Source organism: Mus caroli, chromosome 1 (assembly GCF_900094665.2).
Source record: "Mus caroli chromosome 1, CAROLI_EIJ_v1.1, whole genome shotgun sequence".
Lineage (NCBI taxonomy): Eukaryota > Metazoa > Chordata > Mammalia > Rodentia > Muridae > Mus > Mus caroli.
Genome location: NC_034570.1, coordinates 163,191,782 through 163,207,246, shown reverse-complemented (window position 1 = coordinate 163,207,246; position 15,465 = coordinate 163,191,782). Strand labels below are relative to the sequence as shown.

The 15,465-nt window shown below is 39.2% G+C and overlaps 1 protein-coding gene across 1 annotated transcript; it reads right to left on the bottom strand.

Moving 5' to 3' along the window:
• Positions 1 to 633: 633 nt before the first annotated feature.
• On the bottom strand, positions 634 to 2,082 carry LOC110302753 (olfactory receptor 10J5). Its single transcript, XM_021173504.2, has one exon. It carries the CDS (start codon positions 1,646 to 1,648, stop codon positions 719 to 721), a length of 930 nt encoding a protein of 309 aa, XP_021029163.1. The 5' UTR covers positions 1,649 to 2,082; the 3' UTR covers positions 634 to 718.
• Between the last annotated feature and the right edge of the window lie 13,383 nt (positions 2,083 to 15,465).

Below are 15,465 nucleotides of genomic sequence, written 5' to 3'. Positions count from 1 at the left end.
CTTAAAAACCAAAGTTTCCATAGGTAGAAAGGAGCCATTATGAAAAGTTGACAATAAAAACCAAGCTACAGAGAAGTTCCCTCAGTATGTTTTCTTTACTGCTTAGCCTCTGGAGAACAAGGAATCATTGCTTTGAATGTACAGTGGAAAAAAGAAATAAACATAGAAATTGATAATATTTAAAAAGAGTTAATGTAGCTAAATAATGAAATGTGGGGCCTTTTTTCTTGCAAATGTCTTTACTTTTCAATCAATACGAATTGAGAAAATCCTGTCTGAAATGAATAGATTTTAACTCATCAAAACAAAAGCCTTCTCTTCTGTGCATGAAAAAGGGAATGAAAACTGTTGTCCCTGCAGCTCATTGTGCATAGACTCCTCCCTACAATGTTGTAGTTGTCTCTTCTCTACAGTGAGACCAGATAAAGGACTTGACTGAGCGTCTAAAAAAGTAGAATCCAAAGATGTCTCCAAACCAAAACCATCCAGAACTTAAAGACGTAAGCTTAATCCAATATAAAATGATTGTTGGATCTGAGATCCAAACATTAGAGCCCAAATTTTATTTTCTGCCATCACTGAGACATTAAAAATAAAGGCATTTCTACTCTTTGACATTATTATATAGACACCGTATTTGATGAACATGTAGATCATGTCTTCTTGATGAGTAGACATACTTGAGCTAAAGTTCTCCTGACAAAAAGTTTCAAATCATTTAAGAAGTATTTCTGCCCACAACTCTGCATAGAGCATCTTTGACTTCTTTGTTCCTGAGGCTGTAGACAACAGGGTTCAGCAAGGGAGTGATGATAGTGTAGGTCACAGAGAGAAGAAGGTCTTTTTCTACTGAACTTTCTGATTTGGGTTTGAGGTAGGCAATGGAGGCACAGCCATAGTGGACAATGACCACAGTGAGATGAGAGGCACAGGTGGCAAAGGCTTTCTTCTGGCCTTCAGCAGACACAATTTTAAGGATGGAAGAGACAATGAGCACATAGGAGATAAATATCAGCCCTATGGGCACAAGAATTACAAATGAACTTACACCATAATTGATTATCTCATTGACAGTGGTATCAACACAAGAAAGCTTCATTACTGGGTATATGTCACAGAAAAAATGCTCCACCACTGTGCCACAAAAGGACAAATGGAACATGGCTGGCACATGAAGAACTGCCATAACCAGGCCAGTGCCTAAAGACCCACAAACCAACAAGGCACACATTCCCTTGCTCATGATGATTGTATATCTCAGAGGATCACAAATAGCCACATAACGATCATAACCCATTGCTGTGAGCAGAAAGCAGTTGTTGGTGGCCAAGGTGACAAAAAAGAACATTTGTGTTGCACAGCCTGCCAAGGATATGGGAAGGTTGTAAAAAATCAGGCTGGAAAGCATTCTTGGGACAATGACCAGTGTGTACACAGTCTCCGAGCTTGCCAACATGCTCAGAAAGAAGTACATGGGAGTGTGAAGGTGGTGGTCTATGTGTGTGATTGTCACTATAATGATGTTGCCAGCCAGAGTTAAAATGTAGATGGTTAGGAAAACCACAAAGAGGGTTATCTGATGTTTTCCAAAGCTAGAGAATCCCAGGAAGATGAACTCTGTCACTTCAGTGAAGTTATTTCTCTGCATTCTGTACTATGGGTGCCTAAAAGGGGAAACTTTAATCAGCAATTGGGATTTAAAGTAATGAATAATGATAGACTGCATTGAGAAGGTGAATAAAATGTCCCTCCTTTGTGAGGAGTCACAACTGGAGTATTTGTCCCTGAAGAAGAAACATTTACACACCCTTTTAGAATTTAAGTGTATAAACATTGGCAAGATGTCCTTTGCAAGGAGACTTTGAGTACATGCTCACTCACATACTATAGTGATGTTAGGAAGTGAAAGGGGCTAGCAAGAAGACAGTTGTGTTCTGTTGCCTACTTAAACACTTTTAAAAATAATTAACACCAGTAAAGGACATGTCAGGAAAATCATGAAGACAGATGTTTATAGATGAAGTGAATCAGTAGTATGAAGTATTTGGAAAAGATGGACTTTGAAAAAAAAAAAAAAACGGTTGCTAGATTTGGTGACAAAGTCACTGGGAAACTTTTTACACAGTGTTACAGTTGAATTCTAAATGTCAAGACTTGAGTTCAGCAGGAAAATACGAGCCAGAAATTTCACACTCTCAAAGAAGAGCAACTCCAAAGTGGCTTCTACCACATTCAGTCCCGTGCAATTGACCTCTGAAAGCTCAACCAAAGAAATGTTTACTTGCTGATTGCAGTAATCTTTTAGGTGAAGTCAAGAAAAGACCTGTGAGTGAGAAAACAATTAGTTTCCACTGTGATCAAGAAAAGTTTTTAAGACAATGTGAAGTATGGAAGAAAATATAAGTTCCATGGTTAAGAGGGAAACAGTGGGCAACGTATTTGAAGCCTAACTGGTAAGTATCTTGAAAATCACCAAACAGGAAATTTGATGTGGCTATGAGAGTCACAGAAAACTAGCCTCTTCTTTAAAAAAGAGGGTCTATATAGGCTGGAGGTTTGGTTGCCTATCATGCATGAGGACTTGGGTTCAGTCACCAAAGATGCATGGAGCTGTCATGATGGCACACATGCAGGTAGAGGCAGAAGGACTAGAAGTTTTAGGTCATCCTCGCCTATCTTTAAAGTTCAAGGCCATCAGCCTGGAATGAGAGAGACAGTGACAGAGACAGACACAGACACAGACACACACACACACACACACACACACACACACACACACACACACACACACACATACATGAGAGACAGAGAGACAGAGACTGTAAGGATAGCACATACAGTGACTACTTCACTGTTTCTGTTTCATTTCTGACTAAATTTCTTTTTCTCATGCTCACTGATTTGCTGCCTGTTGGCATCACGTGTTCGTGCTTATGAAACCATTCGCTCAAGTGTCACTGAAGGAGTCTCCACTACTAAAGCTGTCAGACTGTTTTTCTTTCTTTCCTTGTTGTTTGGTTTGACACACCTGACCCTAGCTCCTGCAAACATTCTCTAGCCATGGTTTCCATGACACCACACTAGGTATCTGTCATCCTTGTGCTTATTTAGTTACTGTCCATGAATCTCTTTATTCTGACTGTACCATGACATGCCTGCTCTATGGATACTCCTTTGCTCCTGATTTTTTTAGCCATTCTTTAAATTTCAATTTTCTCTGCTGTTTCTATGTTGATTGCTTTCACTTATCTATGTTTACAACAATATCTCTCAAATATCTAACTTAATTCGTTCTTAACATTTGTAGGTCTTGAAATCATAATGAACTTTATATAATTTTTAAAACAAATTCTATATTATCCTATCTCACTTTTGTATCTTCTTCAGTGACTTCATGACATCAATCTAGTTGATGCATGCTGGCATCCTGGAGCCCCACCTACTATATGTAAAATGCAGTAGACTTTTCTTAAAGTATACCTTATTCTGTCCCAGTTTCTAAATCCATAGTTACCTGCCTAATGTTAAGGTACTCAACCACCTGTTATGACTCAGGTCTATAATCTTAGCAATTGGTAACAGAGGTCTAATGATTTACAAGTTCACAACCAACCTCAGCTACTCTGAAAGATCCTGTCTCAAAATGAAAAAAAAAAATCAATGAGTAAGGTATCTAATCCTCTAGCTAAGAAATAAGCCATATTCTTATCCTGAAAATCATAAGTCTACAGTATGACAACTTTGGGGAAAGAGCTATAAACTTTAGGACCAACCCTTCTTCAGTTACTATAATGATCAACATGGTGTAAGACAGATACAAGCACAGGCAAGTAGGACTCCATAAATCACCAGTTCTGTGGTGACTGTTTCGTTGCTTTCTATTCATTTTCAGAATTACAAAGACAGATTTTACTCTCAGGCTCTGTAATTCCTAGCAAGTTGGGTTTATTAAGTTTATCTTCATAAATCCATTAACTCAAATGCCTCTGAAGAAGTTTCCATCCTTAAAGTTGTCAGCCTTGGCTTTTTCCCCTCTTATTCTCATTCTTCTCTGCTTCATTGAACACTTCTGCCCACTACCCCATGAACACATAGAACAATGTAATGCAGAATTCAAACATATATCTAAAAGGCTAAGGTGTCTCAATTGTTGCTGGAGTGAGCAAAATACTCATGAAGAGAAAAATCAAACTCAGATTTTAATCCATGACTTTTCAGAAATTATTTTAAATAAATCATAGGCATGTATAAAAGACAAAGCCATAAAAAATTCTAGACAAAAATAAGAAATGAAAATTTATGACCCTCAAATAAGGAAAAGGTTATTAGGGAAGGAACAAAAAGCCTAAATTAAAACACAAAAAATTACAGCTTAAGCTTCATCATTGTAAGAAAAACCAAAAGATAAACTATGCCCTAGTAGAAAGCATTCACAACACAAAACTCTGAAATTATGTCCAGAATATATAAAGAACTTTGCAAGTCAATAATAAGACACATTTTAAACTGGATAATGTGAAAACATGTACAAAAGTACATAAAATACCTAATAATCACATGAAAGGATCCCGAGCAACATTAGCCATTGGAGAGATGCAAAACAAAACCACAGTGAGATACACACCTACTCAGATGGCTAAAATTAAAAAGCCTAACAACATCCAACACTGTAACCAAGAAAAAGAACTGGGAGTCTTAAATATTGGTGGTTGCAATGTGAAGTGTTATAGCCTATTTGGAGAACAATGTAACAATTTTTTATTATATTAAATCTATACCAACACCCATGGCTGTAATTTTCCTGGGCATTTACACAAGACAAATAAACAAACAAAATGTGTCCACAAAGTGATATTCATATTTAGATGTTCTAAGAGCCATTTTCCTAAAAGTCCAAAGCTGCAAACAATGCAAATGTCTAAATTATGAGTAGCTATATAAAGAAATATTCTCAGTAATATAATTAGAAGTAAAATTGGCCTGGAGTAAGAACTGGTTCAGCAATTAGAGTCATTTCTTCTCTCACAGAGAATCTGGGTTCAATCCCCAAATCTTATAGATCTGAAGACTTATCAAAATGAACAAAATTCATAATAAAAATTGATGAGCTGTATATCGCTCTATGTATTAGACTTTTTGCATTCCACTGTATGACATCATATTTTATCACACAACACCATATAATGCCGTGTTGTTTGTCTTTAGGATCTTGCGCATGCTAAGCAAACACTCTACCACTGAAATATATCCCTATCCTCTTACATCATATTAAATTGTAACATTTTACCTACTTCTCCAGAGTTAATACTTACAATATTCTCATTTGACTTTTGGTAGGATTAGTTCTTGGGGTAAGGATTGGAGAGAGACACTAAGAAAAATTGGAATTAGGAAGCACTTAGAAAATCTGGATGTGGATCTGGAGGCAATGGATGTTGAAACATGAGATCTGGAACAAAGCACTTGTCTGTGTGTGTGTGTCTACAGTGGCTTCAGCTGCAGAGTTGGAGTTGGAGATTTAGGCAGAATGTCTGAGTTCTAATATACTAGTCATACACTGCTTTTGTAATCTGGGGAAGACATCTCTAATGGACTGATAAGGATCATCACAGCATTCACTGACTTTCTCAGAAACTCAATTTGCCTTTACACCAACCTCTGCTCTAGAAATAACCTCCCCAAAGCAAAGGAACATTCCAATATCCATTATCAAATCTGTGCCTATAGACATATTGTTAAATCTTACCTAGACTGCCCTTTAGTCCTTAGAGCCCATTCAGATACTAGGTCCTTAGTACATGGAAGAACGCCCCCATCCTTGCCAATATACATCTACATTCTACAAGAAGTTATATTTTCATTCTTGCCTTTAAGACTGTAGAATTTTCAATCTTATCAAATGCAAATGCATCTGCTTTTAATTTTTAAAATAGTTTCATATGGGCATTTTAAGACTCAGCTCATTGCCTACCACAGCCATGAAAGCCTGTCATAATAACCCAATTCCTCATCCCCGTTTCTTTCCTAAGGATTGCACCCACTGGTGTGCTGGAGCCTGATTGTATTACCTCAGCACAGCAGCAGGCTGCACACACCATTTCCCAGCTCCACACTCAGACATTGCATGTTTGACACATTTCAATCTATGGAAAAAAATATTCTTTATCTCAGAGACAAACAAATATTAAAAATCAAGACTTGCTTATTTCTGAGAGTTGGTTGTTGGGGTTTACCTTATGTCACTTATGGTAGTTTAGATCCCACTGCTTTGTGCAGTGTTTTCTGCTCTCTCCTTGGAGGTAACCCCATTTCTAGTCAGAGTGTAAACTCTCCAAATATGTGCTAAGATTTCTGCGTCCAACTCAAAGTAGCACTCAACATGTACTTGCTGGCTGAAGAATCTAGAATTCTCGGTGCAATTTTAATTTAGCTGTTTGACAAAGGGGCAAAGGTGCTACTCATAAAAGTCGTGGGACGTAGGAAAGAGGGAGGCCTCAATGCAGCATCCTCCTTGAGTGAAGAGTGGTTTCTTTCTCCATCTTTCTTCACATCTTCCTGCAGGGAATCAAATGACACTGCAAACCTAGAACAATGGTGCAAGAAAGAGAGGACAACAAATTCAGAGAGTTTTCATTTAGTGACCAAAGACTGCGGTGAATGACAGAGACAGGGTGTCAGTGGTCAGATCGTTATTAGCTGGATTTTCCAACCCTTGCTTCTGCCTGTGGTCAGCATATGCACTACCCAAATTGAGCGCTTAATGTTAGGTGACACATTAGCAAAACATCTGTGTACCAACATTACCTCTCACCACTGGCCATCTCCTTTTTCTTGTTGCATAGATGTCAAATTCACCAAACCTTCAACCAGTTGCTTAAGTCAATCCCCAAATCTAACATCCAAGTAACTGTCAAACTGAGAAACGTGTTTGGTCTTGCCAACTTTCAGTTGAGTATGACAGCTACATAGCAGTGGAACTGATGTCAAAGAAACATTGCAAGGATTAAGTCAGCTAATCCATTTAAAGTATTTAGGACACAGTACAGGCTCAATAATTGATGTCTTAAATGATCTTTTGTGTGGATTTTTATCAAAGGGAAGATATTCAAGGAATTTTTGAGAAACAATGAAAACCACAAAAATGTATGAAATAATGAAAGTTGAGAGGGGAAAGGGATTTGGAGGGTTTGAATGGTCTAACCAATCAACAAAGTAACACTGAAAGAAGTTAATGAAGTCAAAAGTTGGTCTAGCCAATATTTTGGCTATGAAGGCTATATGTCAAATAAAACAGGAATAGAAACATTTGAGAATGGAAATAATTTACTGTTAAATATATTGGTACATATAGGAAATCACATATGTTTTCTAAATCTTAGTTAACTTGCTACATAGTGGAAATTTTTTAATGAACCACTTGGGTCAGCTTCCTGATGTGTATATACCATGATATGAAAATGACTACTGCAGAAAACAGAAAGAAAACCCTTGAACCACGCCTCCTGAGGCTTGGAAGGACACTTCTAAGCTACCGGGGAGGCATAAAGCAACTTCTTTTCAAATCTGTGATTCTGAGTGATCTAAGGATGGAAAATGCTTGATAGGACATGACTGTAAGAAAGAATCTGAGAAACTGCTGTTATGGCTTGAGCCCAACAAGCATTTCTGTGATGTCTAATTCCAGGTCTCAGCCAAGGATGAGCACAGGACCATTTGGAACTAGAACTCGACTAAGAAGAACACATGGCATTCCCAACATCTGTCAGATCTGTTATGGCCACATCTGCAAAAACAACAACAAAGACAATGAAGGTTAAAAAAAAAAGTCATTGTTCCTCCTCAAAGCCATATCTCATAAGTGCTCACCTCTCTTCAGATCCAGATCGGGTTGGGTTACAGAAACAGTGGTGTTAAGCATCACACCCTCAGCTCTTACCCAGGCTCTGAAAGTGGTGCTAATAGAAGAAGCGTCTGTGGTTTCAGAGATCAAGAGAAATCTCCAAAGGAAACAACACTGTCTACCCCGCTCACCTGGGTCTCCTTTCTTCACAGCTCCCTTGGTATCTCAGGGGAACCAGAAAAGTTGTGTCACAAATAGATACCAGGGGATTTTATTAAAAACGGATTTTTACTTGTCTCAGGGGTTGACATTTTGGGATCCCCAGAGCCTGCTTGCCAGGTGTTTTTTCTTCCCTTCCTTCAGACGTTTCTGAAGATGTTGTGCATCAGTTTTCTTCTTTTTTAATTTAATTTTGTATTAGATATTATCTTCATTTACATTTCCTAGTTTCCTGTCCAAAAGTCCCCTATATCCTCCCACTGCCCCGCTCCCCAACATACCCACTCCTGCTTCCTGGCCCTGGCATTCCCCTATACTTGGGCATATAACCTTCACAAGACCAAGGGCCTCTCCTCCCATTGATGGCCAACTAGGCCAGCCTCTATTACATATGCAACTAGACACACGAGCTCTGGGGGCAGAGGGGAGGTACTGGTTAGTTCCTCCTATAGGGTTGCAGAACCCTTTAGCTCCTTGGGTCCTTTCTCTAGCTCCTTCATTGGATACAATAGATGACTGTGAGCATCCACTTCTGTATTTGCCAGGCACTGGCATAGCTTCACAAGAAATAGTTATGTCATGGTCCTGTCAGCACAATCTTGTTGGCATATGCAATGGTGTCTGGGTTTGGTGGTTGTTTATGGGATGGATCCTAGGGTGGGCCAGGCACTGGATTGTCCTTCCTTCCATCTCAGCTCCAAATTTTGTCTCTATTTAACCCCTTCCATGGGTATTTTGTTCCCCATTCTAAGAAGGAGCAATGTATCCACACTTTGGTCTTCCTTCTACTTGAGTTTCATATGTTTTGCAAATAGTATCTTGGGTATTCTAAGTTTCTAGGCTAATATCCACTTATCATTGAGTGCATATCACGTGTGTTCTTTTGTGATTGGGTTACCTCACTCAGGATGATATATTCCAGATCCATTCATTTGCCTAAGAATTTCATGAATTAATTGTTTTTCATTGCTAAGTAGTACTCCATTGTGTAAATGTACCACATTTTCTGTATCCATTCCTCTGTTGAGGGATATCTGGTTCCAGCTTCTGGCTATTATAAATAAGGCTGCTATGAACATAGTGGAGCATGTGTCCTTATTACAATTTGCAGCATATTTTGGGTATGTGCCCAGGAGAGGTATTTCTGGATCTTCCGGTAGTACTATGTTCAATTTTCTGAGGAAACATCAAACTGATTTCCAGAGTGGTTGTACAAGCTTGCAATCCCACCAGCAATGGAGGAGTATTTCTCTTTCTCCACCTTCTCACCAGCATCTGCTGTCATCTGAATTTTTGATCTTAGCCATTCTGACTGGTGTGAGGTAGAATCTCAGGGCTGTTTTGATTTGCATTTCCCTGATGATTAAGGATAGTGAACATTTTTTTCAGGTGCTTTTAAGCCATTCAGTATTCCTCAGATAAGAATTCTTTGTTTAGCTCTGTACCCCAATTTTTATAGGATTATTTGATCTTCTGGAGTCTAATTTCTTGAGTTCTTTGTATATATTGGATATTATTCCCCTATCGAATTTAGGATTGGTAAAGATCCTTTCCCAATCTGTTGGTGGCCTTTTTGTCTTATTGACAGTGTCTTTTGCCTTACAGAAGCTTTGCAATTTTATGAGGTCCCATTTGTCAATTTTCAATCCTACAGCACAAGCCATTGTTGTTCTGTTCAGGAATTTTACTCCTGTGCCCATATCTTCAAGGCTTTCCCCCACTTTCTCCTCTATAAGTTTCAGTGTATCTGGTTTTATGTGGAGTTCCTTGATCCACTTATACTTGAGCTTTGTACAAAGAGAGAAGATAGTTGGTCATCATTGGGAGGAGAGGCCCTTAGTCTTGTGAAAATCATATGCCCCAGTACAGGGGAATGCCAGGGCCAGGAAGCAGGAGTGGATGGTTTAGGGAGCAGAGCAGGGGGGTGGTATAGGGGACTTTCGGGATAGCATTTGAAATGTAAATGAAGAAAATATCTAATTTTTTAAAAATGAATCAATTCGCATTATTCAACATAACAGCCAGTTGAGCCAGCACCATTTGTGGAAAATGCTGTCATTTTTCCACTGGATGGTTTTAGCTCCATTGTCAAAGATCAAGTGACCATAGGTGTGTGGGTTCATTTCTGGGTCTTCAATTCTATTCCATTAATCTACCTGTCTGTCACTGTACCAGAACCATGCAGTTATTATCACAATTGCTCTGTGGTACAGATTGAGGTACCAGAGGTTCTTTTATTGTTGAGAATAGTTTATTATTATTATTATTCTAGTTTTTTGTTATTCTAGATGAATTTGCAAATTGCCCTTTCTAACTCTGTGAAGAATTGAGTTGGAATTTTGATGGGGATTGCATTGAAACTGTAGATTGCTTTCAGCAAGATAGCCATTTTTACTCTATTAATCCTGCCAATCCATGAGCATGGGAGACCCTTCCATTTTCTGAGATCTTCTTCGATTTCTTTCTTCAGAGACTTGAACTTCTTATTACACAGATCTTTCACTTGCTTAGTAAGAGTTACACCAAGTTATTTTATATTATTTGTGATTATTGTGAAGGGTTTTGTTTCCCTAATTTCTTTCTCAGCCTGTTTATNCTTTGTGTAGAGAAAGGCCACTGATTTGTTTGAGTTAATTTTATATCCAGCTACTGCAGTGAAGCTGTTTATTAGGCTTAGGAGTTCTCTGGTGGAATTTTTGGGGTCACTTATATATGCTATCATATCATCTGCTAATAGTGACATTTGACTTCTTCCTTTCCAATTTGTATCCCCTTGATCTCCTTTTGTTGTCTAATTTGTGCATAAGTTTTCATCCAAGACAATCAAATGTCCTTAACTCGACACAGTATTCCAATGGAGGCTAAAAGAAAAAGAATTTCTGAATTGTATCATGTTTTTCTTTTTTTTTTAATTAATTCTTTGGTTGCATACACAGTTTCATTATGACATTTTATCCATATAGCATTAATTGTATTCCTTTGCATTTGAATTTTTCATATGTTACATTTTGATCATATATCCCACTCACCCAACTCCTCTCAGATCCCCCCATCTCCCTATCCAAACAATTTCATTCTCTCTCTAACTGTAGATGGACTTCTAGGCTGGTTTTATATCTTAAGCATTGTGGCCACTGCAGCAGTAGATGTGCAAGCATTGCTATATTATGCTGATATATTCTTTCAGGGATATACCCAGGAATTATGAAACTGAGTCAAGTAGTTCTATTTTTGTTGTTTGAGGAAAGTCCACAGTTACTTCATGATTCCTTTAAACTGTACCAATTTACTTTCCTGGCAATAATGTATAAAGATCTCCTGTCTCCATGTCCTTGCTAGAATTTATCCAGTATTTGTATCTTTAAAAAAATCTCAACATATTGAAATATTGCAGGAGACCCCTGCACAACCTTTTCCCAGATTCACAAGTTGCTTGTGTTTTGTTCCATTTGCCTCATTAGGTGATATCTAATTATACTGAAGGAGGAGACAGTGTGTTTCTTGTGTCTAAATAAATCAGTGTCTGCTTCCTAAGGGAAAAGAAATTATCTTATATAACATAATCAAAATTTAAATATCTTAAAGCTACTATCTTATCTTACACGCTTACTGTCAAAAACAAAATAAGACAGAGCTTGGCATTCCTTGTTTTAGCAGGAGATTTTGGTAGGTCAGTGGAAGAACTCACCATTGGGACCTCTTTTTTTTTCCCTAAAAGAAAAACATGTTTATTTAGTACACTGTAAGGAGTGAATCAGCAGATACAGCAATAAGAATTAAATGGGACATGAGGCCATGAGCAGTAAGGGTCTTGTTGTTGGAGAAGTCCTCATTCAGTGCAATGAGCCACTGTATGTGCCCCCAAGGCTGGATGGATATTCATTACCAAGAAAAAGAGGCCAGGTCTGTGACATCAGGTAGAAGTTAATTGTGTTGACCTTACCATTCTGACGACCTTCTATTTTGCCAGAGCAAATGGTGTGGGTGTTTTGTTTTGTTTTGTTTGTTTTGATTTGATTTGATTTTTCTGGTTGTGGGGTTGGGGGAGTTGTGCTTTTGGAGACAGGCTTGTATTGAGAACCTGTTTTCTTCCTGGTCTCTGATTAATGACTTCTTTCCACACAGGTCACAGCTCCAATGTTTCCCTTTCTGCTCTGGAAGGAACTTCATTTCTTCTATGTTTCCAATGACTTTGTTATTGTATTGTATCTCTTGAGGAAGAAAGGGCACTAGAGTCAGAAGACACTTCCCTTCCCTTACTCCATTAGCAGGCCCACACATACACACACACACACACACACACACACACACACACACACACACACACACACACACACCNACACACACACACACACACACACACACACACACACACACACACACACACACACACCTGATCAAGAGCACTGTTCTAAAGCAGCCAGCCTCCTGGGATTGACCGATTACCCAATATAAACATCTATCCCTTTGGAAACTTTGAAATGTTTCTCTCTAATTTTCTCCATGACCCAAATAATCACTCTTCCTTTTCCTTGATCATAGCTCATCTATCATGTTTATCTTCTGTAGTAAAATTGTGCCTTATCTGTCCTCTCTTTTCCTGTTTTCTCAAACTTAGAGAAAAGCTCAAAGCACAGTGGCTTTTTCTAACACCTCTAGAATGGTAAGCAAATGCATAGTGCATTGCTCTGAAAACCTTCAGTTTTCCCTGCAAACAAGGACATCCTTCTCAGTGAACACAAAGTACCCACTCAGACCAAGGAATAAACTTGTCAATCCTTACTATTATGTAAACCTCAGATCTGAATCAAGGGTTCCCAAGTGTGTCTTAATCACAAAGAAATCAAATTCAGAATTATTCAGAAACAAACTTTTCTCTTTTAAATTTAATTTTATTTGTAATTCATTTTTTACACTCCATATTCTACTCCCCCCACCCTCTAACTGTTCCACATCCCATACCTCCTCCCCACAACACCCTGTCTCCACCTGGATGATCCCACCCTCCACCCCATCTGACCTCTAAACTCCCTGGGGAGTCTCTTGAGGGTTAGGTGCATCAGCTCTTAATGAACGTAGAACTGGAAGTCCTTTACTGTATTGTGTCGGGGCCTCATATCAACTGGTGTATGCTGTCTGTTTCATGGTCCAGTGTTTCAAAGATCTTGGGGGGTTCCAGATTAATTAAGACTGCTGGCCCTCCTATAGGATCACCCTTCTCCTCAGCTTCTTTCAGCCTTCCCTAAACCAACAACAGGGGTCAGCTGTTTCTGTCCATTGGTTGGATGCAAATATCTGCATCTGACTCTTTCAGCTACTTGTTGGGTCTATTGGAGGAGAGTCATGATGGATCCTTTCTGGTGAGAGTTCTATAGCCTCAGTAATAGTGTCAGGCATTGGAACCTCCCCATGAGCTGGATCCCACTTTGGGCCTGTTGCTGGACCTTCTTTTCCTCAGGCTCCTCTCCATTTCCATTCCAGTAACTCTTTCAGACAGGAACAATTATGGCTCAGAGATGTGACTGTGGGATGGGAACTCCATCCCTCACTTGATGCCCTGTCTTCTTGCTGGAGGTGGACTGTGTAAGTTCCCTCTCCCTACTGGCATTTCATCTAAGGCCCCTCCTGTTGAGTCCTGGGAGTCTCTGACTTCCCAGATCTCTGGTGCAATCTGGGTCATCCCACCAACCTCCTCTTTCCTGAGGTTGCCTGTTTATATTCTTTCTGCTGGCTCTCAGGGCTTCAGTCCTTTTCCCGCACCCAATACCAGATCAGGTTCCCCTCTCTCCCCACTCCGCCCAGCCACTGCTTCCACTTTCCCTCACAGGTTCCTCCCTTCCTCTCCACTTGTGATTGCTTTCTTCTCCATCCCAAATGGGACTGAGGTTTCCTCACTTGGGTACCTCAGCTTGTTGAGCTTTTTGAGTTCTGTGGACTGTATCTTGGGTATTCTGTACATTTTTTTTGGCTAATATTCACTTATTAGTGAGTACATACCATGCATGTCCTCTTTTGGGTTTGAGTTACCTCACTCAGGATGATATTTTCTAGTTCCATCCATTTGTCTGCAAAACTCAGGATGTCTTCATTCTTAATAGGTGAGTAGTATTCCATTGTGTAAATGAACCACATTTTCTGTATCCATTCTTCTGTCGTGGGACATCTAGNTTGTTTCTAGCTTCTGGCTATCACAAATAAGGTTGCTATGAACATAGTGGAACACGTGACCCTATGGCATGGTGGGGCATATTTTGGGTATATTCCCAAGAGTGGTATAACTGGGTCTATGGGTAGATCTACTTCCAATTTTCTGAGGAACCTCTAGATTGATTTCCAGAGTGGTTGTACCAGTTTGCAATCCCACCAGCAATGGAGGAGTGTTCCCCTTTCTACACATCCTCTCCAACATGCATTGTCACCTGAAATTTTGATCTTAGCCATCGTGATTGGTGTAAGGTGGAATCTCAGGGTCATTTTGATTTGAATTTCTCTGATCACTAAAGACTTTGAACATTTCTTTAGGTGCTTCTCAGCCATTCAAGATTCCTCAGCTGTGAATTCTCGGTTTAGTTATATACCCCATTTTTTGATTCAGTTGTTTGGGTTTTTTGGTGACTAACTTCTTGAGTTCTTTATATATTTTGGATATTAGCCTTCTATAAGATGTGGGTTAGTGAGGTACAGATTCCCAGTCTGTAGGTTGCCGGTTTGTCTTAAGGACTATGTCCTTTGTCTTATAGAAGCTTTCCCAGTTCGTGAGGTCCCATTTATCAATTGTTGATCTTAGAGCATGAGCCATTGGAGTTCTGTTTAGGAAATTTCCCCCTGTGCCTATGAGTTCAAGGCTCTTTTCCACTTTCTCTTCTATTAGATTCAGCATATCTGATTTTATGTTGAGGTCCTTGATCCAATTAGACTGAAGCTTTGTACAAGGTGACAAATATGCGTCTATTTTCATTCTTCTACATACAGACATCCAGTTAGAGCAGCGCCGTTTATTGAAGATGCTTTCTTTTTTCCATTGTGTATTTTTGGCACCTTTGTCAAAAATCAAGTGAAGGTAAGTGTGTAGTTTTATTTCTGGGTCTTCAATTCTATTCCATTGATCAACATGTCTGTCTCGGTACCAAAACCATGCAGTTTTTACCACTATTGCTCTGTAGTAAAGCTTGAGGTCAGGGACAGTGATTCCTGCAGCTGTTCTTTTATTGTTAAGAATTACAGAGACAAAGTTTGGAGCTGTGACAAAAGGATGGACCATCTAGAGACTGCCATATCCAGAGATCCATCCCATGATCAGCATCCAAACGCTGACACCATTGCATTCACTAGCAAGATTTTGCTGAAAGGACCCAGATATAGCTGTCTCTTGTGAGACTATGCTGGGGCCTGGCAAACACAGAAGT